The 26,524-nt window shown below is 36.2% G+C and overlaps 1 protein-coding gene across 1 annotated transcript in view; it reads left to right on the plus strand.

The window, feature by feature from the left end:
- The window catches only part of MRPL1 (mitochondrial ribosomal protein L1), a 93,767-nt gene that overhangs the window by 16,925 nt on the left and 50,318 nt on the right, over nt 1-26,524 (plus strand). The window contains exons 3-7 of the mRNA XM_025887641.2: nt 292-403; nt 10,202-10,460; nt 13,709-13,792; nt 15,611-15,682; nt 19,491-19,602. Coding sequence (XP_025743426.1) covers nt 292-403; nt 10,202-10,460; nt 13,709-13,792; nt 15,611-15,682; nt 19,491-19,602 — 639 coding nt within the window. The remainder of the gene's footprint in view (nt 1-291; nt 404-10,201; nt 10,461-13,708; nt 13,793-15,610; nt 15,683-19,490; nt 19,603-26,524) is intronic.

A 26,524-nucleotide genomic window follows, 5' to 3' on the forward strand; every position in this document is an offset into this window, starting at 1 on the left:
TGGGAGGGGCAGAGGGAGGGGGGAGAGAGTCCGAAGCAGACTCCACACTGAGCACGGAGCCCAACATTGAACTTGATCCTGCGATCCTGAGATCACAACCTGAGCTGAAACCAAGAGTTGGACACTTAACTGACTGGGCCACCCAGGCACCCCTACTATTACACTTTTTAAAGAATGGTTGAGATTCCGAAAATATTGACTATTTTTGTTTTGAAAAACATTGATTAAGAATGTAAAAATTATGGATGTAATGGTTAATATTAATATTTTACATGTTTTTTTCCTTTCAAGTCTTGATACATCATCAAAAGCATAGTCTTTCCAAGATGGCTTATCAGACACCTCTTTATCCTTGTTCTGTATATGTTCAGGTGCCCAGCAGACATTTTGCTGCTGCTACAAAGTAAGTATTTTTTTTTTATTAATTTTGTTTGTTTTCATTCAAAATTTTGATTAAAAAACATGCTTTTGTCCCATAAAGATGTACAGGGACATACAGTTGTGAAAGTTTATCATCTCTGCTTTTTTGACCTTTTGTAGTTGTAAAGGAAAATATGACTTATAGTAATACTTAACATTTATTGAACACTGACATTCAATGGCTGATTTATGTTCCGCAGCTACTTTATGTGGAAGCTGTTATTAGCATGTTCTTTTTTGAGTTGAAAAGCATGGTGTTGAAAGATTATGTAACTTGCCTAGGTTCACAGAGGTGGTAAGTGTTGGAGCTAGGACTTTGTGACATAATAAGAAATATTTATATTGGTCTCTGACTCCAGTTCCTGATACAGAGCTCCTAAAACTCCTGTAATCTTCTGAGTGATTTTAAATCCTTCTGAGTGATTTAAATCCTGGATATTAATCCTTTGTTATATAGGTTGCTATTCTGTTGTTTCAGTTTTTGGCTTGTCTTTCACTTTCTTTAATAAACAAATGTTCTTAACACTAATAAGTCACTTTTGGCTAGTGCTTTTGGGTTTTGTTTGTGAAATTATTCCCTCCCAGTCAAAAAGATATTTTCCTGCATTCTAAAAGTCTTTAGTTTTGCCATTCAAATGTAAATCCTTAGTCCACCTAGATTTGATTGAGTGTGTGTGTGGTGTGAGCTAGGGATCTCAGTATACTCTTTTCCGTATGGATAATCCCTTTCCTTAATACCACGTAATTGAACTATTCGCATAGTGATTTGTAATAACATTTGTCATATTTCCGATATCCACATGTGTATGGGTTTGTTGCTGGGCCCTTTTTGCTTTATTAGTTTGTCTTTCTATACTTGTGCCAATAGCCAAGTGTCTTAATTACCATAGCTTCATAACAAGTTGATATCTGGTAAGGCAATTCCCTCCACTAGGAGCATCTGTTATTCTAATATTTGTTCTTTGACCCAGTTCCTGATACAAAGCTCCTAAGACCCTTGTAATTTTCTGGGTGATAGGAGCATCTTTTGTTCTATTTTTTTTTCATCTTTTGTTCTAATAAGGAACTCTTGGTGGGCTCCTAGATGGAGGCTGGTCACCAGAAAGACCAAGCCATGATTAGAAGCTTTCAGCCCCACCTGTCATCCAGAGAAGCTAGAGATTGAATTCATAATCGATCACGCCTCCATAAAAATCCCTGTATTATGAGGTTCTAAAAGTTTCTGGATTGGTGAACATACACATTTGCCCAAAGGGTGGTGCACCCAGACCCAACGGGAACAGAAACTCTTGTACTCCAGACTCTTGTGGACCTTGCCCTGTCTACCTATTCATCTGTATCCTTTATCATATCTTCTATTACATAATAAACTGGTAAATGTTAAATGAGTGTTTCTCTGAGTTCTGTGAGTTATTCTGGCAAATTATGAAATCTGTGGAGGGGGTCACAGGATCCCTTGATTTATAGCCAGTTGGCCAGAAATACCAGAGGCCTTGAATTGTGATTGGCATCTGAGGTCGGGGCAGTCTTATGGAACTGAGTCCTTAACTTGTGGGACCTATCCAGGTAGATAGTATCAGAACTGTTTTCCATTGTTGGATACCTGGCTTGTAACAGATAATTGGTTGGTGTGGGAAAAAAATCCACACATTTAGTGTCAGAATTGTTGTTTCTTATTTAACTGTATATCCTGTTCTACCTCTTGCTTGCTTGCTTTTAACTTAACAATATATCTTGGAGATTGTTTCAGATGGAGCTGTCTAGTTATTTCTTTTATTGAGATATAACTGAAATATAACATTAGTGTCATTTGTACAACATAATGATTCAGTATTTGTATGTTTTGGGAAATGCTCACCACGGTCAGTCTGGTTAATATCTTTCACTATTCAAAGCTACAATTTCTTTTCTTGTGATGAAAATTTTTGAAGACTTATACTTTCTTAGTAACTTTCAGATAGACAGTACAGTATTATTAATAATATTCACCATGCTATACATTACATCCCCATGATTATTTATTTTATAATTGGAATTTTGTACTTTTGACCACTTGCCTGCCTCTGGTAACCTGCCTCTGGTAACCACCAATCTGTTCCCTGCATCTGTGAGGGTTTTTTTTTTTTTAATATTTCATGTATAAGTGAGATCATATGGCATTTGTTATTCTCTGACTTATTTCACTTAGCATAACGCCTTTACAGTCCATCCATGTTGTCTCAGATGGCAAGATTTCATTCTTTTTTTATGGCTGAATACTATTTCATTTTGTATATGTACCATATTTTCTTTATCCATTCATTTGTCAATGGACACTTAGATTGTTTCCATGTTTTGGCTATTGTAAATAATGCCATAATGAACACGCATATAATATTTCATTGTGTGAATATACAGTAATTTATTTAACCACTTACCTGTTTCCCCCTATGACACACATTTATCTTCTCAATCTTTTGCTATTACAAATGAATAATCATGTACATAGATCTTGTCAAAGATTATAAATGTATTTGTAGTATAAACTCTGAGAAATAAAATTTTTGAATCAAAAGATGTGTGCATTTATAATTTTGATAGGTAATAGGTAATACTAAATTGCCTTCATAGAGATATTGCTAATTTATGGCCTTACCAGTATATTGTATTAGAATGCCTACTTTTCCATATATAGTATAGTTAAAATTTTTGAACTTTGCCAATTTGATAGGTCATAAATAGTATCAAGTTTTAATTTTTTTTCATGTCTGACAATGAGAGTTACTCAGTAGCTTGATGAGAAGTTGTGGTCATTTTTTTAAAGATTATTTATTTATTTATTTGAGAGCGAGAGTGCCCAAGCATGCATGCACGCAGTGGGGAGGACAGAGAGGGACAGGGGAGAGAGAGTCCCAAGCAGACTCCTTGATGAACACAGAGCCTGATGTGGTGCTTTTCTCATGATTCTGAGATCACAGCCAGAGCTGAAACCAAGAGTTGGATGCTTAACCCACTGTGCCACCCAGGTGCCCCTGTGGTTTTAATTTTTTAATGTACTGACTTTATAATACACTAAAAAATCGTTTTTATACGGCAAAAAAAAATTTATCAGGATCTGAGACAGGGTGGAGAGGCTTGTGCTTGCTTCTCTCTTTTTCTCTTGTCATTTTGAATCCCTTCATTGGTCCATGTCTGTGCATATACTCATGGTTTGCCGGTGGCAGATCCCTGATAAAAAAGGCCACTTTGTTCATCTCCGACTTTGGTTCTGTTTCTCTGTTGATAATAGGTTCTTTTTCTTCTTCATGTATCTCAAAATTTTTTATTGACTGCCAAACATCTTGTGTAGAACAGTTGAAACCAAAGTACCTAGTATTTATGCCCGGGAATGCACATGCCTGTTGTCACAGTGTTGAATTAGTCCAGTCAGAAGTCGAGCTAGGTTTTGCTTTTGTTGTTGCTATGGTTACCACCAGCTTCAAATTTCTGTACTTTACCTTGTGCGTAGGATGGGGGCTGGGTTGCTTGGAAGGTTTTTCTCAGTGTTCCCGTTTTATGCTCTGTTTTCTGCCTTGCCAATGCAGGCCGTTGTGCCTCAGAGGGGGAGGTCTCTCTTTATACTCTTGCTCCTTCCCTAGTGTAGATTGCTGTTGCTTATTAGTGCTTGCTAGTCTGGAGATGGGTGCAGGAGGGATTCTCTGTTTTCCAAATCAGACTTTATCCTAAGTGGGCCCAGTGTGGCTGGGCCTTCGGGATGGGGTTTTCTCAGTATTTCTATCCCTTCTCCCCATAGTATTTCTCTATTGCTGGTCTTTGCCAGAGTGTCCAGGCCCTTACCCCCAGCTTTACTGTACTGGTAGAGGATACTGTGCTCCGGACTGTTTCCTGACCTACCCCTAAGGGTAGAAGTTTTTCTGTTTTTTCTTCTTTCTTTTCCCTATGCACATGGGTGATTACCTGTGCCCTACATGGTTTCAGGGTTACATGCCTTTCTAGCAGCAGTGGCTAATCTCTGTGCCTGTACTCTTTAGGGAGGCTTTCTGGTCTCTTGGCCTGCTCCAGTCTTTCCCAGGAGCATCTGGTGGAGGTCTGTGGAAAGAGCCTACAAATTGAGTATAGCCTACAAATTGGGTACGAATTCCTGTTGTGTGTGAATGTCCCAGGGGCTTTCTAGTAGCCCTAACATTATTACCTGTTTCCCTTCCTCTTATACTCTGCTACAGGTGAGAGTGTCCTGAGTATGCATGTGGAGTGGGAGAAGGGAATGTGGGCTGATTCTTCTTGGATTTAAGGCTACTTGGTTGACCTGTGATCTCAGCTTTGTGATGCATTCAAGAAAAGTTGTGATTTTATCCGACTCTCTAGTTGTTAATACTCTTTCCAGTTTTTATTTTTTAATTTTCATTTATTTGTATTATTGACTGGGTTTTATTCTTTTGACTTTGACATTATAAGCATAAGCAGAACTTCTTTTTTTTTTTAAAGATTTTATTTATTTATTTGAGAGAGAGAGAATGAGAGATAGAGAGCACGAGAGGGAGGAGGGTCAGAGGGAGAAGCAGACTCCCCGCTGAGCAGGGAGCCCGATGCGGAACTCGATCCCGGGACTCCAGGATCATGACCTGAGCCGAAGGCAGTCGCTTAACCAACTGAGCCACCCAGGCGCCCCATAAGCAGAACTTCTGCATTTAGTTTCATGAATAAACCAGGGTCAGAGATATTAGTGAATTTATTTACATGATTATACTGAGAAATGAGATGTCCAGATGTTTGCATTCCATTAATAATTCTGTTTAGTTTGACAGAAGTTGTGTATCACCATGCCCCCCAACTTCCATCCCCTAATTCCTCAATGTAAAGGGTTTTTCAGCCTTGAAGGGACTTGGATCTCTGGGGTCACAGATCTTCAAAGGTCTTGAAGTGAGCTTTATTATAGCACTGAATTTTTTTGTTTGTTTTATTTGAGTATGACCATGGAGTTATTTTTCCTTTCATGCTTTTGGAGTTAAGGGACAGATGAGGCAGGGGGAAAGTTATTACCTTAGTATAATCTCTCTCTTTTTTTAAAGATTTCATTTATTTATTTGACAGAGAGAGACACAGCGAGAGAGGGAACACAAGCAGGAGGAGTGGGAGAGGGAGAAGCAGGCTTCCTGCGGAGCAGGGAGCCCGATGCGGGGCTCAATCCCAGGACCCTGGGACCATGACCTTAGTCGAAGGCAGACGCTTAACAACTGAGCCACCCGGGTGTCACTGAGTATAATCTATTATTACTCATTTAATCTATGTGGTTTAGGTACCCAGGTAACTGCAGCTAAATTTTCTTTGATTCAGACTGCCAGGCATTTTTCCCTCACCTTGGCAAAAACCTTTTTTAAGTATGATTTATTTTTATTCCCCAAGAATCAAAGTATTTAAGCTCTCCTGATAGGGCCTTACAGAATTGCATGAACAACAGAGGTCTTCTGGATATGATTCTAATGAATAAAGATAGGCATTTTTTGGAGGGTCATGGAAAACTGGCAGTGGGTCTATTAAATTAATTATTGACAGATTTTGTTCAGTTGTGCTTTTTTTTAATTTTGGAAGAAAGTGTTTTTTTTAGAGTCCTATTTGATCTCTGTTATAATGATATTATGCTTTTTTTTCTTTAAAACAGTGTTCCATTTGTAACTTAAAAATATTTTTACTGAATCACCTCAAGTATTTTGTGAAACAAGGACCAAAGTATAAATAAACAAATTGCGGTATACTCAATGCACTCTATGTATCAGACTTCTGTTGGGTGTTGAATATATTTATGAATTTAAAAATCATGTTTCAGTCCCTGGGGAATTTGATATTAATTGCAATTTAAATGGACAGGTTTGGCCATGATAAAAAATTTTGTGGTGAAATCAGCATTTATGTAAAGTAAGTCTGTAGGTTACAGCTAGGACATTTATTTGTTTTGTTTAGATGGAGAGTATTTTACTAAAACATTCTCTTTAGGCTCCTTCTTTTATTGGCCTCCCTATTCTTTTACTAAATATAAAATAAAAATGTGATTTCTCCAGTTTGGAAGATTTGGAATTTTGTGGAGTACTTCCAAAGTAGCTATTGAGGCATGTTGCATCCATACACTTGGACACCTGCTTAGACTTGTTGTCATCAGTCCAGAAGGACACCTGTGTCCCATTAAAAATGAGCATTGTCATTATCTGCTATTCTGTGAATTGCTTATTAGCTGGGAGGATGCTGTTAGTTGTGGTAATAAGGATTCATTGAGGGCTAAAGAGTGTGAATGGAATTATACATTGGATTGGATTTTGAGTTTCTTTTTTAAAAATTTATTTTACTGTCATCTGTTCCTGTCACATAAATTTTATAGGACCTGTATTTGTTTTCTGTTAACAAATTACCACAAACTTTGTGGTTTAAAACATCAGGAGTTTGTTATCTTGCAGTTCTGTAGGTCAAGTCTGTCATGGATCTCACTGGGCTAAAATCAGGGTGTCAGCAGGGCTTCCTTCCTCTCTAGAAGCTCTAGGGGAGTATCTGTTTCTTCTCCATTCGCACTTTTGAGAGGCTACCGACATTCCTGGGCTTGTGGCCCCTTTCCTCCATCTTCAAAGCCAGGAATGGCAGATTCCCTTTCATGCTCGAATTTCTTCTGTCTCTTACCATCTCTTTCAAATGTAGGGGGGAAAGAGGAAAGTTTCTGTGCTTTCAAGGACTTGTGTGATTAGATTGGCCCCTGGATTATCCAGATAATCTCCCCATCTCAAAGTCTTTAGCCCAAGCACATCTGCAAAGCCTTTTTTGCCATGTAGATATAACATCGTTGGAAAGCCATTATTCTGCTTACAACAGAACTTAAACCTTTTTCTAGAAATATTACTTAACTAATTTAAAACTCTGTGGTCAAAAGATTATAGGTGTGATTTGAAATAGTGTTGAGAAAATATATATTATCTCTAGCTCTTTTTTTTTTCTGTCTTCTTAGGTTCAAACTCTTATCTGTTCTCTTAACTTACCTGTTGAACATATTTTCCTAGATATTTTGTAAACACCTTGTTAGCTTTTGTTATATACCAAACCACTCAAGAATTCTTTATCATTGCCCACACATCTGTGGGTCAGCTGATCTAAGCTAGGTTTGGATGGGTGTCTCTTGGGACTTTGGCTGGGCTTGCTGCACATCTGTGAGTCTGCACATCAGTTGTGAATTGTCCAATCTAGCCTGGGGCTTTGTGGGGGCAACTCTGTTTCACAGTCTCTTATTCTCCTGCCTTTGGAGTGGCACAAGCATGTTCTTATGGAAATGGCAGAAATACAAGCATGCAAGTGGAAACATATGAAGCTTCTTATTGGCCTAGGCTTAGAGCAGAGAACTATCACTTTTGCTTTATTATATTGGCCAAACTAGTCACATGACCAATCCAAGTGCTGGGACATATGCTCTACCCCTTTAAATGGGAGGAACTGCAAAGTCACTCAGCAAAGTGACTTGAATGAAGAGAGGGGATAAAATTAGGGTTGATGATGCAACTAACCCCACACTCAAACTCTGTATTGCCCCAAACTGAACTCATCTCACAAGAAACCTGTTTTGCCTTTATTTCTGGTCTTAATGATACTACGCTATGCCTGGTCACCCAAGCCAGAAACAGAAGTATTGTATAAAAATAGTCTTCTTTTTTCATCTTTATTTTTCTGCAGTATTTACTTTATAAATATCTAATCTCTCATCTTCTCCAGCCTATCACCATCACTGCTGTCATACCTCCTTGAGAAGAAAAGGAGGGGTAGTCTTTATATTGTCTCCAATCCAACTTCCTTCAAATCTGTCTCTTATATTGTAGCCGGAATATTCTACTGGAAATACAGATGTCACTCCTGTTGTGTAGCTTCTCATTGCTTCTAGCGAAGGCCCTCTATGATCTAGATTATCCAGCCCTATCTTCAGATGTTTCTTGCCTTCTGTTTTGCCTGGTAGTTCAGGAGACAGCAAACTATGTCTAGTGGGCCAAAAAATCTGTTCTACCATCTATTTTTGTATGGTTCATGAACATAGTTCTTACATTTTTAAGTGATTGGATAAAAAAAGAAGAAACAGTGTTTTGTGACACATGAAAATTAGGAAATTTAAGCCATTTGTTTGTACATAACGTTTTATTGGAACATGGGTACACTCATTCATTTTTCAATGTCTATGGCTGCTTTCACATTACAGTGGCATAATTGAAATACTGAGGTAAGAGACTGTAAAATATTTGCTGTCTGGCCCTTAGAGAAAAATTTTGTCCCCCTCTGCTCTCATCAGAATTTATAATAGCTCTCCTTGTGTACTTGTATTCTGTTTGATGACTCAATACTTTTATTATGTTGTTTCTTTGCCTGGCTAACTCTATTTTTTAAGGTAATAGCTTTATTGAGATATAATTTACATACCATTCAATTTACCCATTTAAAGTGTACAGTTCAGTGGTTTTTAGTATAGTCACACTTTTGCCACCATCACAGTGTTATTTTTAGAACATTTTTGTTAACTTGCCCTAAAACCTCATGCCTATTGGCAGTTTAGGCCCCATTTTTCTAACCTCCTCTCCCAGCCTTGGACAATCACTAAATCTACTTTCAGTTTCTATGGATTTGCCCATTCTTGATGTTTCATACAAATGGAACCATAAAATATGTCATCTTTTGTGACTGGCTTCTTTCATTTGCATAATGTTTTTTTTTTTTTAAAGATTTTATTTATTTATTTGAGAGAGAGAGAATGAGAGATAGAGAGCATGAGAGGGAAGAGGGTCAGAGGGAGAAGCAGACTCCCTGCTGAGCAGGGAGCCCGATGCAGGACTCGATCCTGGGACTCCAGGATCATGACCTGAGCCGAAGGCAGTCGCTTAACCAACTGAGCCACCCAGGCGCCCTTGCATAATGTTTTTAAAGTTTATACTTACTGTAGCTTGTATCAGTACTTCATTCCTTTTCACTGCTGATTAATATTTTATTGTGTGGATATATCATATTTTGTATCCATTCATCTGGGTTATTGAACATTTGGGTTTTTACTTTTTGACTGTTAGGAGTAATGCTCAGTGAACATTTGTGTACCTGTTTTCATGTAGTCATATGTTTTCGTCTCTCTTGGGTATATACTTGGGCTAACTCTTCCTTATTCTTCAAGAATTGATGTTAGGGTCATCTTCTCTAGAACACTTCCCTAGCTTCCTAGACTGGATTAAATGTCTTCCCTGCCGCTCCGAGAACACTGTGTCAAAGTACTTACCCATTGTATTGAAATAATCTGTTTGCATGTCTGTCTCCTCTATTCCTCTAAATTTTTGGAGAGCAGCATCAATGCCTTATCCAACTTTGGGTTAGCTGCAAACAGTACAAAAGTTTACTTAATATTTGTTCAACTAGAAACATTGTAAAGCAGTCTATGCTTTTGAATTAAAATAAACTTAAAAAATAAAAATAAACTTTATCTTTTGTTATTTTTTGTGTTTTATGTACATTGGCTTTTTATTTTTTATTTTTTTAAAGATTTTATTTATTTATTTGAGAGAGACAGACTGAAATAGCGACAGAAATAGCCAGAGAGAGCTTGAGCAGGGAGGAGAGGGAGAAGCAGGCTCCCAGCTAAGCAGGGAGCCTGATGTAGGGCCTGATCCCAGGATCCTGAGGTCATGACCTGAGCCGAAGGCAGATGCTTAACTGACTGAGCCACCCAGGTGCCCCTACATTGGTTTAAAAAAAAAGTTTCTTAGAATATGTACTGAGATAACTGATCTTGAATTTGTCTTTTTTTAAGGCCTGCAAAGAAAACAAAAAAAGGTGTGAAAGACAAAGCATCAGATGAGAAAAAAGATGAGATAGAAAAAATAAAGTCATACTCCTTTATGGAAGGCGAACCTGAGGATGATGTCTACTTAAAGCATTTATACCCAAGACGGATATATGAGGTGGAGAAAGCTATTCAGTTACTTAAGAAATTTCAAACTCTAGACTTTACTAATCCAAAGCAAGGTGTTTATCTTGATTTGACACTGGATATGGCACTGGGGAAAAAGGTATGTAGACTCAACTAAAATAAATTTATTTGTGAACAGGGGCTGTATGAATTGCTGTTTCTTAATTTTTAAAGTCCCTTGTTTCCTATAATTTTTGGGAAGTCTTATGCTCTTTCTATACTATGGGATGAAAAATTTTGTTTTTATTTTCCAAATATAAAAATACATTGAACATACTCTGCAGAGTCAATGAACATTTATCTCCTAGTTACCTGAAAATCACTAGTATAAATTTCAGCAAAAGTAGTGTTAAAATTAATTGAGGTATTACTGTAACTTTGAAAAATGACTTAAGCTGCCTGGGTGTCATATTCCTTTTCTGTAAATGAGGGTTTGGGATTAGAGGTATGTTCCTTGGAGTCCTGCGTTGAGACTAAGTTTGCATCAGTGGGGTGCCAAGCCCCTCACTCTTGCTTCAACCAAAACTTTTCTGCTTTATTTGTTTCTATGCAGTTTCTTGGATGACTTTTGTTTATAAAACTCTAAAAGTAGTAAAAATACTGAATTAGAGTTGAGGTCCATTACAACTCTAAATCTCATTTAAGAAATCTAATTTTCTTGGAAATGGTATTTTAATTTTTATTCTGAGGATGTCTTTTTTTGGTCAAACTAGAAGGTACAAATTTTTGAATACAATTTAACAACCTCCACAACAACAATAGTTGAACACTTAGGAGGAGGTTGTATAGTGTAGCGCTTAAGAGCATGGGCCCTGGAGTCACATTACAGTACAGGCCAGAATCCTGGTGTCACCACTTACTTGCTTTTTGACTTTGGGTTTCTGGTTTAACCTTTTCAGATCTATTTTTTCCCCACCTCTTTATAAAGGGAGATAAAATGCTTAGTTTACACAGTTTTTAAGAGGATTAAATGAGACAGTGCATGTAAAGGACTTGCTAAGTGTTTAATAATCACAATCAACATTTACAGGAAACTTTCTGTGTACCAGCCACAATGCTAAGTGCTTTGCATGCATTTTCTCATTTAATCCTATAATAACCTCAAAAGAGGAAGCTGAGACAGAGAAACTGAAGTAACTTGTTCATGGTCACAGAATAAGAGGTGAAGTTAGGATTTGAATCAAGGTCTATCTTATTTTGTAGTTCTTATTTCTTAGAAACAGTTTATACCAGCCATGCTGTAATTTTATTTTATAGCACAATTTTACTGTTAGTTCTTTTATTTTAAAAATGTTGTAGTATCCAAGATACTTTCTCACTTTCTCAGTCAGCCATTAATGTACTGTTGACCCTTGTTGACCCTTGAATAACATAGTTTTGAACTGTGAGGATCCACTTACATGCAGAGTTGTTTTTTTTTTTATAAAGGCAGTATACTACTATAAATGTATTTTCTCTTTCTTATTTTCTTAATATTTTCTTTTCTCTAGCTTTCTTTGTTATAAGAATACAGTATCTAATACAGACAACATACCAAATATGTGTTGGTTGACTGTTTATGTTATCGATAAGGCTTTTGGTCAATAGTAGGCTATTAGTAGTTAAGTTTTGGGGGAGTCAAAAGTTACCTGCAGCTTTTCCACTGTGCTGGGGGTAGTGCCCCAACACCCGAGCTCTTTAGTGGTCAACTGTGATTCATAATGAAGAGTTGTAGGACCACAAGCTTCATTTCATAAATGAAAGCCACTTGTAGACTATTAACATTGAAAGGGTACTATTGTCTTCCTAAGACATTTTTTGTTTTTGATAGAGTGCTTATACAACAAGCCAGTATTTCCCCAGGGGATGCTTCTATTGTGATTACTTGCCATTGAAATATTTACTGAAACTAGTTGTGACATGTTAATGGCAAAGGAATGCCAGTCGGTAAAATTGAGTTGCATGTCTGATGTCAAGTGTGCTTAAGAGTTTGTTCTTTTCTTTTTTTTTTTAACCAATGTTGGTACTTTATTATTATTATTTTTTAAAGATTTTATTTATTTATTTGACACAGAGAGAGAGAGATAGCGAGAGAGGGAACACAAGCAGGGGGAGTGGGAGAGGGAGAAGCAGGCTTCCCCCCCCCCCCCTCCCAGCAGGGAGCCGGATGCGGGGCTCGATCCCAGGACCCTGGGATCCTGACCTGAGCTGAAGGCAGACGCTTTAACGACTGAGCCACCCAGGCGCCCCGAGTTTGTTCTTTCTTGTCTGAAAAGAAATCCTCAGGAGGTTATCTCTACTCAAAATAAAGTTTTGCTAAAAATATAACCTTTCAATCAGTCTTAATTAGGGAACAACCTTTTTTCCCTTTCTTCTAGAGCTTAAAACTGTACTAAAACTATGGGCCTAGATTTTCCATGTGAAGTCTAAGTGATATGAGCCACAGGACTAGACAGGTCCTTGGCTAGAAAACTGAACAAAAAAATTCTGAGGCCCTGTAGCATCTCCATCCATATTTGGGTGCCTTAATGCATGCCATTATATATTTTGGATTTTCCAACTGACTTCCCGAAAATCTTCGAAATTGGTGGGCAGTCCATGTTGTTTCAAAATAGACCCACTCAGAAGAGCCTTTCAGGCTTGGCACTCTGGCTTAGATTTGGTGTTAATAGTGACCTACAGAGCGGATTAGCTGGAAATTTTCTGTCATCTGTTAGGCATAGCTGTGCTCATGTCCTCCTTGATGGTGTTAAAAAACTACATGTTCTTTTGAATTTAATTCAAGTTAATAAACATTATTATTATTTTTTAAAGATTTTATTTATTTATTTGACAGAGAGAGACAAAGTGAGAGAGGGAACACAAGCAGGGGGAGTGGGAGAGGGAGAAGCAGGCTTCCCACTGAGCGGGGAGCCTGATGGCGGGGCTCGATCCCAGGACCCTGGGATCATGACCTGAGCCGAAGGCAGACGCTTAACGACTGAGCCCCCAGGCGCCCCAAGTTAGTAAACATTTATTGATATCCATCATGTAGAAAGCATTATACTAGGTGCTGCGGAAGATATGGATATGCAAACACATCACTAAATACATGAGAGATTGTGATGAATGATGTAGAGGTAGAAGCCAAGTGCTGTGGCAGTATGGAGGTGGAGAGAGAGATGCAGATTTTCATTATGATTTCTTAGAAAAGAAATAGTCTCTTATGCTTTAAATTGTAATCAGTGAATGTTCTAGATTAATTAGAGGACATATGGTAGAATTAAAACATTGAAAACAAAACATCAGTTTTGTTTTTTTATAGATGTGAGATATATAGAAAAGATGAATGAATTTTTCATTATTATTTTTCCATTGTTGTGTATCTAGAAAAAAGTGGAGCCATTTGCCAGTGTTCTTCGTTTTCCATACCCATTCGTTTCAGAAACCAATAAAGTTGCTGTATTTACAGGGGTGAGTAACCTTTGTCAACTTTTCATATCATTTAATTTTTTGCACATATCACATTAATCAGTGCTTAGATTAACTGAATGAGTAGACTATTCACATAGTCTTGTTTTCCCCATTTGAGGCAGTTAGATGACTTATTTGAGGTTATGTCATTTGAGAAAGAGCTAAACTAGAATATTAATTTCATCATTATTAATCTACTACATTATGTTTCTCACAAGAAACTGAAGAGAAACAGAGAATTTGTCCTACTACCTCCTGCTTCCTACTCAGAGTACTCTCTTCAAACAAAAACAATGAGATTATTATTTTTTTTAAAGATTTTTATTTATTTGATAGAGAGAGAGAGAGGAAGAGCGCATGTGCGCACATGCAAGCACACAAGCACCCAAGCAGGGGGAGCGGAGGCAGAGGGAGAGGGAGAAGCAGGCTCCCTGCTGAGAGGGAGCCCGATGTGGGGTAGGGCTTGATCCCAGGACCCTGAGATCATGACCTGAGTTGAAGGCAGACGCTTAACTGACTCTGCCACCCAGGTGCCCAGTAAAATTGTTTTAAAGCAATGGGCCCACTTAGTGCTGTGAAGACACAGAAACCACACTTAAAAATATGTAGTCTGGAAAACCAGGAAAGTCAAGGCTGTAACAAATAGAATCATATGGCTCTTTGTCAGTCTTTTTGTATTATAAACATTTGAAATGTATTTATGAATTTGTTTTGTAGAGTGTTTTGATTTTTCTGTATCTGCTTCACTTTCAAGGAAGAGATTTTTTTTTTCTAGAAAAGTGGAGAATATAGCTGTTGGAATGCTACAAAACTTGAGTGACTTAAGGGAGTGATATATTTTCACAGTAAAACCAAATGGCATAAAGGGAACATAGAAAATAACTAATACTGTATGTATATATATATATTTTTATTTTTTAAAGATTTTTTTATTTATTTATTCATGAGAGACAGAGGAGGAGAGAGAGAGGGAGAGAGAGAGAGGGAGAAGCAGAGGGAGAAGCAGGCTCCCAAGGAGCAGGGAGCCCGATGCGGGACTCGATCCCAGGACCCTGGGATCATGACCTGAGCCGAAGGCAGACGCTTAACCATCTGAGCCACCCAGGCGCCCTATATATATATTTTTAAAGATTTTATTTATTTATTTGACAGAGAGACACAGCGAGAGAGAGAGAGAGCACAAGTAGGGGGAGTGGGAGAGGGAGAAGCAGGTTCCCTGCTGAGCAGGGAGCCTCATATGGGGCTTGATCCCAGGACTCTGGGACCATGACCTGAGCCGAAGGCAGATACTTAATGACTGAGCCACCCAGGCACCCCTACTGTATATTTTTCTTTTGAATTTTTAGACAACTGGCTAAAATTTTTTTTTTTAAGTTTTTAATTCTAGTTAACATACAGTGTTATATTAGTTTCAGGTGTACAATATAGTTTTGATTCTAGCATTCCTTAAGTAATTTTTCCTTTTTGGTTTGGTGTCTCCATTTAAGTTAGCAAAACTAAATATATCTTAATCTTTTACTTTTGGAAGATGATGTATTGAAGGCATTGAAGAATTAGATTGAGCCACTTCTTAGGTTCCTAATATGTCATTTCAGTGTATTTCCTCATGTGTTATTCAAGAAACACCTTAATCTACTACAAAGTAAACTTGTTCAGTATACAGTATCTCTGATGCATCTGATTGAGAAATGATGCATTTTCAGTTAAAAGTAAAAACCATAATTTTTATTTTGAACTGTGATATTATTTCTTACCAAATACTTGAAATCAGACTGAATTTGTTTAAAGATTGATATTCAAACTATTGTATTTTTATAGAATGCATCAGAGATTAAAATAGCAGAAGAAAATGGAGCTGCATTTGCAGGAGGACTTAATCTAATTCAGAAGGTACAGTGTTGTTTTCATATTCATTAGTAATAGAAATTGTTCTCTTATCTTTGCCATCCATTGATTTATTTCATGTGAAACATAACCACCATGCCTATATCTTTTGACAAATGGTTAGTACAGCTTTATAGAACAGGGAAAAATTTTCCTGCTCTTTTGAGTCTCAAAATCAAGCTAAGAAAAAACTATCCAGACAGTCTGATATTAATTATGCTTGATTTACATCATGATTTTTTTAACCCCTTGCTTCCTATATGTTTGTAAGAGTTTTTTTTTTTAAAGATTTTATTTATTTATTTGAGAGAGAGAGAATGAGAGATAGCACAAGAGGGAAGAGGACCAGAGGGAGATGCAGACTCCCTGCCGAGCAGGGAGCCCGATGTGGGACTCGATCCCGGGACTCCAGGATCATGACCTGAGCTGAAGGCAGTTGCTTAACCAACTGAGCCACCCAGGCGCCCCTGTTTGTAAGAGTTTTTGTGGGTAGACTGGAAAGGGCAGTATGACTCTCTGTGGTTTTGAATGCGAGATTTAAAATGGAATTTAAAAGGTAGCATTCATGAATATCACTGTTCATGTTTTGAAGATCAAATATTTGTTTTGCCTTCTTGGAGTGAAAAGTGTGATTAACTTTACAGATCACAAAGGATAATATCTGACCTGGAGTAATACAATACTTCTGATTACTCTTAACTTTTACTCTCCAACCACTTCAGAGTGGCATAGGCTCAGCATGAGGCAACAAGTGGTTATGTAGCCTGTGTTAAGAAAGTAACAAAGAATTTGTGGAGCTTGTTTGCAATCAGAACAATGTTTTTTTGTTTTATGTTGTTTTTTAAGAGGGAAGAAGAGGCATGTCTGTTGAATTTTGGGCGTTATTTCTGAAAATATGAATTTCTAAAGTCTTCTAAATTTAATTGTTTAAGTTATAGAATACCTTTTTGTTTTTAGAACAGGAGAAAGTGATTTGAAAATTTCTCTTTGCTCCACATCCAGATTTTGATTTGGGGAAAGTTTGAACTGTGCCCTTCTTTGGGATGTACAAGAGTGCTTGTAGTGTGTTTTTTTCTACCCCAATAGTACTCTAAATGTGGGGATTCTGGATTTTTTTTTTAAAGATTTTATTTATTTATTTAAGAGAGAGAATGAGATAGAGAGAGCATGAGAGGGGGAGGGTCAGAGGGAGAAGCAGACTCCCCGCTGAGCAGGGAGCCGGATGCAGGACTCGATCCCAGGACTCCAGGATCATGACCTGAGCCGAAGGCAGCCGCTCAACCAACTGAGCCACTCAGGCACCCTGGGGATTCTGGATTTTTAAGGAGTCTCCAGAATGATTTTTGGGAGTAGCACTAATGGAAAATACAAAGAGATTATGCTTTCATGCAGACTCTGGGTTAAAGTCAGAGGGTGGTACCCAGTTGTTTCTGATGTATCATAAGCTTTAATTTAATAAAATTATTAAAATTCTTTTAATTTTTAAAAAATAAGCAATACCACAGATTCTTTGGAATTAGAGAATAGAGCTTAGTTTCTGGAGCCAGAGAACTAACTATTCTTATTAAATCAGTGTACTGCCTTCCATCTGTTTGTTTGTTTTTTTTTTTTCTGAAAGCGTAAGAGTGTCTTGTAGAACTGTCAAAACAACAATAGAGTTTAAATGAAGTTAAATGTTAAGCAAGAAATTACTTCTCAAGAAAGAAATGGTAAAGGAGCAGAAAGTCTTCTGTAGAATTAAGTTTGTTAAATAAAACATATTTGAAAAAGTAACCCAAATAAGGAAACCAAGTATATTTTGAAATTATTTGGTAAATAAGATGTTACAGTACAGAATTTCTCTTTAAGGGTGCCAGTGGTGATTGATTACTAGAGGGAAAATGCCAATTGTATAAGGCATCACTAACATATTCTTGCAAGTTACCCCATGGAATCTTTCAAAGCTTATCCATGTTATTTGATTTTTTAAAATTTTTTAAAGATTTATTTTTTTTACCTGAGAGAGAGACAGAGAGTACGCACACAAATGGGGAGAGGGGCAGAGGGAGAGGAAGAATCCTTAAGCAGAGTCTGCTGGAGCTCAAGACCTGAGCCAAAACCAGAGTCAGCCGCCCAACCGACTGAGCCACCCAAGCGCCCCTCATCCATGTTATTTTTAGAAGCTATTCAGATTATGAAATAATTTCAAGACACTTTTGGTAGATAGTATCATGACTGTAATTTTTTTTTTTACATATTTCTGTACTTTTTAGTTAGGTTAAATACTATTTTACTTAGCACTTATAGAAGGTAGATGTAAGGTAAATTTAATGAACTAATAGTCATTTCTTAAGTTAGGCCTTTAATAAATTCATTTTGTTTCATAACTTCATTTTTATTTGTCTCTAAAGCATGGTTTTCATTTATATAGTTTTGTATTATTCCAAGAGGTGATCTTAAGGTTAACTTTAACATAACTTTTAAACAATTTTAAATTTAAAGGAGCATGTCATAAAATCCGTCTTAAAAGGTCTTAGAGTAGAAATTTCACACGCAGTTCTTTGACATTTCAAAATTGCCTCTGTTTTCATATTTCTATGAATAAGAGCCATTGCATGTGTTTGAAATCTGGATCTGCTCTTTATAAGTGCACAGACTGACTAATCTGTCCTAAGCCCTCAGTTTCCTGATCTGGGATGTGTGGTCAATATTAGTACTGGCCTCATAGGGTTATTATAAAGACTGGATGAACTAAATCATTTGACATGTTCAGCAGAATGCTTGGTCCATGTGCTAAGTGCTCATCTAATGCAAGTTGTTACTATTAAGGGGACCACAGTAAGCTATTTAGGGAGTAAAGAATTTGGAAAAATAAGAATAATAACAGGAAGGTTAAATTCCAGAATCACTGCTTAATTTTGCCATGGTACAAGATTTTAGGGTTCACTGTATAACACTAAACCATGTCTTTGAATGACATATTGTGGTAATATTATATGCAAAAAGAATCATTGGTAAAATATTTGTTGTCCAAGCAGTATTATTGTAAAAAGTTGCTTTTTTGTAATCAACTAAATGTTTTTGTAATCATTTTGTAATCAACTAAATGTTTAAATGGAGTATATTGTAGTAGTCTAATAATTATTTCGGATGCTTGCCTGAATTAATTAAAACTGTCTTTTAAAAATTGGATATTATTCTTTTTGCTATTAAAATGGAATTAGAGTGTGGATAGATAAATTATAAATGAATTTGTCTTTGACCATCCCACTCCTCTTTTATTTTTAGTTATTGGAGGCAAATAGAATTTTAGTTTCAGTTCTTTGTGAAAATAATTATAGATTAGTTCTCTTGATGCTCTAAATTTAGGAAAGCAGTGTGGTTGCTAGTGATTTGGTTGCTAGTTTATTTGAGTGTTATTAATTTAACATGTTATATTGCAAAATTTTCAGCATTGTTTCTTCAGTTTTAATGGACATATGAATTCAACTTTGTAGGATTATATGAGCCATGTATACACATCAGTGCTATCTTCTAGTTGATTACACCTTTGCCTAACATAACCCCACAGAAGAATTAAACCCAGTAAATGGGTTTTTGTTTTGTTTTGTTTTGTTTTAAAGGATGTGGCTATTTTTAAAAGAGAACATCAGAAAATGTTTTGGTTCTAATGGTTTTCATAATTGGTAAATGTGTTTGTAGGATCTTTGAAGGAAAGAATTGTGCTTAATGTCTGTTTTCTAAATTATAAGGGAAATTACTACATTATACTTTATTTTCAGAAGGATAAACCTTTTCATATAATTAAGGTTATCTTTTTTCCCCTGATTTTCAGATTTTGGATGATGAAATTCAATCAGACTTTTATGTAGCTGTTCCAGAAATAATGCCCGAGCTTAATCAATTAAAGAAAAAGCTGAAAAAAAGATTTCCAAAACTAACTCGAAGTAAGGGAGAATTCTTTTTATTCTTTTTATTATTTATTCTTTTTACTATTTTGATATGCTGTCAACAACTTTCTAATATGTATGTTTAGTTATAAAACAAAACTGCTAATTTTTATGAAGAGTAAATAATACGTTCTGGTATTTGAATTTCATGTTGTGTAAGAACATGTGGATTTGATTTTTTTTTTCCCTTTGGCATTAATATTGGTAGTCTAATAGTTTGAAAACCTAGTTACTTTATGTTCTTTAAATTTAGGCCATATTCAGGTTTGAAATTTAATGGCACATATTACCTATTAGGTATGTTATCATACTGTTTTATACTTCTTTATCAATATAATATGTATGGTTATTTATGTCAGCATTCAACTTCTATATTTATATATTATATATATAAACATTTATATACACACACACATATATATGTATGTGTATGTGTATTTATATATAAATGCTTATTGTGTACATGGCTCTGTAGATATTTCCTTTAAGGAACTTTTCCCTTATGGATATTTCCCCCTTAGGAAATCTAGTAGGAGGTAATGTTGCTACATAAATAGCCATAGTGTTAAGTATTATATGATAAATTCACAGCATGCCAAAGGTGTTTAGTAGAGGAGGATTTCACACATTGTTGGGGAAATCAGAAAAGGCATGCTGAAGGAGATAACATTTAAACTGTAACTTGAGGGGCACCTGGCTGGCTCAGTCAGCAGAGCATGAGACTCTTGACCTGGGGGTTGTGAGTTTGAGTCCTACGATGGGTATAGAGATTACTTAAAAATAAAAAATAAAATCTTAAAAAAGAAAATAAACTGTAACTTGAAAGGGGCTCCTGGGTGGCTCAGTCGATAGAGCATGTGACTCTTGATCTCAGGGTTGTGAATTGAAGCCCCACGTTGGGTGTGGAGGCTACTTAAACAAACATAAAAACTGTACCTTGAATAACTGGATGACTGGATTGAGGGTATTATTTTATATAGAAGGAATCTATTAATGATATACATTGAAGTAAGTCAGATATTATAGGCCATGTACCTATTATAGGCCAAATAATATCAGTTAATTCTCTTTGGCTTATAGTGAATGGCACCTCTACATTGAAATGAAAGAAAATAAAGGGAATCATATTGGAAGATGGATACCATATTGAGAAAGATCTTGAATAAGATCCTAAGAAGCTTGGACTTTTTTTCTGTTTTTAGCAGGAATCTCTTAGAAGTTTTTATTTATTTATTTATTTATTATTTTTTAAAGATTTTACTTATTTATTTGAGAGAGAGAGCACAAGCAGGGGGAACAGCAGAGGGAGAGAGAAGCAGACTCTGTGCTGAGCAGGGAGCTTGACACGGGGCTCGATCCCAGGACTCTGGGATCATGACCTGAGCCAAAGGCAGCTGCTTAACTGACTTAGCCACCCAGGTGCCCCTCTTAGAAGTTTTTAAAATGGGGAGTTCCTTAGAGCTTTAATCTAGAGAGAATTTATAAGATGTATTGGCATTAATCAAAACTAGAAGTTGGGACACCAGTTTAAGTGCAATTGCCAGAGACTAATAAAGGTATTATTTAAACTAAAGTCTTCATAATGAGACTGTAGTGAGGCGATAAATGTCAAAGAGACTAGGTCTTTGTGCTACAGTTAGGAATGGACAGGTTGAGGGAGTGAGAGGCGGGGAGTCATATGATGCTGAGATTTTGAAGCCTAGGGATCTCCTAATAAGTTGATATTAATGGAAACAAGTAATAGATTCGGGAGGAAAAATAAGTTCATTTGCTGACATAGTTTGTTTTGGGTGTGCTGAATTTGGGGTAAATTTTGTAGTATAAACAGAACAAGGATTTCAAATTGTTTTAGTAGATTCATGTTCAAATTTTAATTCAAGTTGAACTAATTCATCAAACATGATAGCCACTAATACTTAACCTGAATTATAGATCATGTTCTGTACTTTAAGCAAATTCAAATGTCCTCTCTGATTCTTTTATTGTTGTAGAATTTTATTTGTTTATTTTTGGTAAACTGCAGTGAATAACATCCTTATTAGATATCTGACTGAGGTTTGGTACTTTTTGTTAGGGATATCCATTATGGGAGTATCTGTTGTCATGGAATCAGACTTATATTCTTTCCTAAGTAGAACCTGAAACTGAACATTATTTTAAAATTTAAACCAAAATTACAGTTGAATTTGATGAAAATATTTTTCATAATTTTTTTGTGTCTAATTAAAATCAAGCTCTCTAAAACCAAACAATACTAAATATAGTCAATTAGAAGTGAAACGGAATACCAAATATATCAGTATCCCGTCATCTCCTTGCTTTACACAGTGAAATGATTTTTCATAGAAATTAACTTTGTCACCTTTGCTACTTTTCCATTCTCTAAATAATCTTTTTGGCCTCAATTTTCTTTATTCTTTAGCCTTGAGTTTTTTTGTTACTGTTTTCATCATAAAACTCGAGACTATTGTTTTTTAGCCTGAAAGGTTTTTAAATAATTTATTTCTTTATCTCAAATAAGAAAACTGTCCCTTTAAAATGTTTATTTTTTTAATTGACTTTACTTTATTTGCACTTTCATAATGAGTCATAGCTTCCGTATACCATGGTCAAGTTTCCTAGTTATGTAGTCCCCCTGCTTCCATTTGCTTTAACAAAGCATGAAAAAATAGACCTTTCTCCTTCTCTAACATTGTCTTTTCACCCCCCGCCCACCCCGGCCCCAGGATCTGTTTAACAGTACTGGCAAAACATTTGTGTTCTTTAAACATGAAGACAAACGATTAACCTGTCAAAAATGTTAAAACAGAATACACCAGATGTGCATTAGAACAAATGAGGCTTGTATTATGCATTTTCAGAGCTTATTCCGATTTTTGTTTAGGAACATTTGATTCCCCTTATATCCAACAAAAGACTTTAGGGTAAAATAGAAACTACGTTTTGAGCAAATGGATGAAATTAAAAAACAAACAAACAAGCCCCTGCAGCTGAGCTCATTAGTTTCCCATTTTGTCTTACATTTTGTTTTACTAATGGGAGTGGGTGTAACTATCTTGGTTGGATTGAGTGTGCACATTTTGCAGCATGTTTAATGCTGCATTTTTATTCATTTTATTTTAATTGCTTACGTAACTCTAGGCAAGTTCTCTATTTTTCAAATGCACATTTGGCTTCTTTTCCTAGTATTATTTTTTTTTATTTTTTAAAAAAAGACATTTAAAACTTGCTTTTTAAATTTCTTGGAAGAAATTGGGCTTCATTTTGCTTATCAACTAGCTTTTTTTCTTCCAATGTAAGTGCCCTCTGAAATCCTTTCATCTTTAATATAGATATGTTTTATTGATAAATTGGATTTTTAAATTGCTAACCTATCTTTTAGCACTTACTAAACAAAAAATATGAGTATGAAAAATATCTTGACTAATGGAATTAGTTTTTTATTATACATATTAACCCATGAATGGGTATTATGGCATATATGGAGAAAGTTGAATTCTTTTAAACCATGCTAAGTTATCGGCAGGTAGGTGGAAAAGGGACATGATTAGGAAATTGGACTCACTAATGTGTATTCCTCTTAATGCATAGAATTGAACATCAGTGCTCCAGTTGGAGTCTTGTCAAAAGGATGTGGTAGCAGTCTTGCCCAAAGAGTATCCATATTTACTGAGTAGGACACCGCTTTCTGTATGGAAGTTGGGGTTGTTAATCATATTTGAGACTAGTGGATGTGAACTTACTGAAATCTAATGTGAAATATTTTTAATTCATAGATTGACATTCTGTACTTAAAGAGTATTGCTTGCATTATTGAAATAATTAGAACTCTTTGGTTATATAAAGAAAAATACTAAGTAAGACATAGAGAATTTTTGCACAGTAATGAATTTGAAATTTTCCAAATTTCCCCCCTCATGTATTAGTTTAAAAACGATGTGTTTGTGAAAGACTCCAATGATTATTATGAATAATTATAATTATTAGAGATGAATTATTGATATATTACAGCTGGTTCTATTATTCTTTCCTTCATTTCCTTTACTCTAGCTATAGTGGCCTCCTTGTGCTTTCTCACACACACTAAGTGTTCTCCCTTCTCTGATCTTTGGACTTACTGTCCCATCTGTCTGTAATGCTCATTGCTTATTAGCTTGGTTCACTTCCTCATTCAAGTATCACCTAGACAGAGTGGCCTTCCATAACTCTACTATATAAACTATTATTCCCCACCCTCCCTTATCACTGTATTTTTCATTGTTGTGATTTTTTATATCTTTTAGGACTTAACACTCTTAGCGTCTTACTCTGGCAACCACCATATTGTTCTCGGTATTTATAGCTCTTTTTTGCCTTTTTGTTTGTTTGTTTTGTTTTTTAGATTACATATACAAGTAAAATCATATGGTATTTTCCTTTCTCTGACTTATTTCACTTAGCATAATACCCCCTGGGTCCATCCATGTTGTCACAGATGACAAGGTCTCATACTTGTTTATGGCAGAGTAACATTCCATTGTATATATATATACCACACCTTTTTTATCCATTCATCTATTCATGGACATTTGGGTTACTTCTATATCTTGGCTATTGTAAATAATGCTGCAGTAAACATAGGAGTGCATATATAAATTTTTTTGAATTAATGTTTTCATTTTCTTTGGGTAAATACCTGGCAGTGGAATGAATTACTGGATTGTATGGTATTTCTATCTTTAATTTTTTGAGGAACCTCCATACTGTTTTACACAGTGGCTGCACCAATTCACATTCCTACCAACAGTGTACAAGGGTTCCTTTTTCACCATGTCCTCACCAGTGCTTGTTATTTCCTGTGTTTTTGATACTAGCCATTCTGGCCAGGTGTAAGGTGATGTCTCATTGTGGTTTTGATTTTCATTTCCCTATGATTAGTGATGTTGAGCATCTTTTCATGTGTCTTTTGGCCCTCTGCATGTGTTTTTTTATAAAAATGCCTATTCAGATCCTCTGCCCATTTTTAATTGGATTGTTTATCTGGTGTTGAGTTGTGTAAGTTCTTTATATATTTTGGCTATTAACCCACTATCTGATATATCATTTGTACATATCTTCTCCCACTCAGTAGGTTGCTTTTTCGTTTTGTTGATGATTTTCTTCACTGTGCAAAAGCTTTTTATTATTTTAGTGTAGTCCCATTAGATTATTTTTGCTTTTGTTTCCCTTGCCTGATGAGACATTATCTAGAAAAATGTTGCTAAGGTTGATGACAGAGATCACTGCCTATGTTTTCTTCTGGAGTTTTATGGTTTTAGGTCCCACATTTAGGTCTTTAACCCATTTTGAGTTTATTTTTGTGTATAGTGTAAGAGTGGTCCAGTTTTATTCCTTTGCATGTAGCTGTCCACTTTTCCCAGCACTATTTATTGAAGAGATTGTCTTTTCTGCATTGTATTTCTTGCCCCCTTTTTCGATGATTAATTGACCATGTAAGTGTAGGTTTATTTCCTTTTCTTGGGGGGGATCTTTAAAATCTCCTTTTTATTTATTTATTTTTCCATTTTCAAGATATGGTTTTATTTATATGTATTTTTTATTATGTTAATCACCATACATTACATCATTAGTTTTTGATGTAGTGTTCCATGATTCATTGTTTGCATATAACACCCAGTGCTCCATTCAGTATGTGCCCTCTTTAATACCCATCACCAGGCTAACCCATCGCCCCACCCCCCTCCCCTCTAGAAGCCTCAGTTTGTTTCTCAGAGTCCATGGTCTCTCATGGTTCATCTCCCCCTCTGATTTCCCCCCCTTCATTTTTCCCTTCCTATTATCTTCTTTTTTTTTTTTTAACATATAATATATTATTTCTTTCAGAGGTACAGGTCTGTGATTCAATAGTCTTACACAATTCACAGCACTCACCATAGCACATACCCTCCCCAATGTCTATCACCCAGCCACCCCATCCCTCCCACCCCCGACCACTCCAGCAACCCTCAGTTTGTTTCCTGAGATTAAGAATTCCTCTATCAGTGAGATCATATGATACATGTCTTTCTCTGATTGACTTATTTCGCTCAGCATAATAACCCTCCAGTTCTATCCACATTGTTGCAAATGGCAAGATTTCATTCCTTTTGATGGCTGCATAATATTCCATTGTCTGTATACACCACCTCTTCTTTATCCATTCATCTGTCGATGGACATCTTGGCTCTTTCCATAGTTTGCCTATTGTGGACATTGCTGCTATAAACATCGGGGTGCTCATACCCCTTTGGATTCCTACATTTGTATCTTTGGGATAAATACCCAACAGTGCAATTGCTGGGTTGTATGGTAGCTCTATTTTCAACTTTTTGAGGAACCTCCATACTGTTTTCCAGAGAGGCTGCACCAGCTTACATTCCCACCAACAGTGTAGGAGGGTTCCCTTTCTCCATACCCCCACCAACATCTGTCATTTCCTGACTTGTTAATTTTAGCCATTTCCCCTGCTGTCTATCTTCCCGAATTTCGCCTTGGATTCACTTCTCCGCACGTCCTACCTTCCAGAAAGTGGTCGCTTTTCTGTTCAGAGAGTTGCTGCTATTCTTTTCTTCTCCAATCTCCTGTTGAGTTCGTAGGTGTTCAGAATGGTTTGATCCCTATCTAGCTGAATTCCTGGGACCAGACAAAATTTAGGTCTCCTACTCCTCTGCCATCTTGCTCCTCCCCAGTGTAGGTTTATTTCTGAGCTGTCTGTCCTGTTCCATTGATCCATGTGTCTGTTTTTGTGCCAGTACCATACTTTTCTGATTACTACAGCTTTGTAGTATATCTTGAAATCTGGGATTGTGATATCTCCAGCAGTGTTCTTTTTTTTTCAAGATTGCTTTGGGTATTCATGGTCTTTTGTGGTACCATACAAATTTTAGGAGTCTTTGTTCTA

Source organism: Callorhinus ursinus, unplaced genomic scaffold (genome assembly GCF_003265705.2).
Source record: "Callorhinus ursinus isolate GAN/ISIS: 27379988/994484 unplaced genomic scaffold, GSC_fseal_2.0 scaffold4, whole genome shotgun sequence".
NCBI lineage: Eukaryota > Metazoa > Chordata > Mammalia > Carnivora > Otariidae > Callorhinus > Callorhinus ursinus.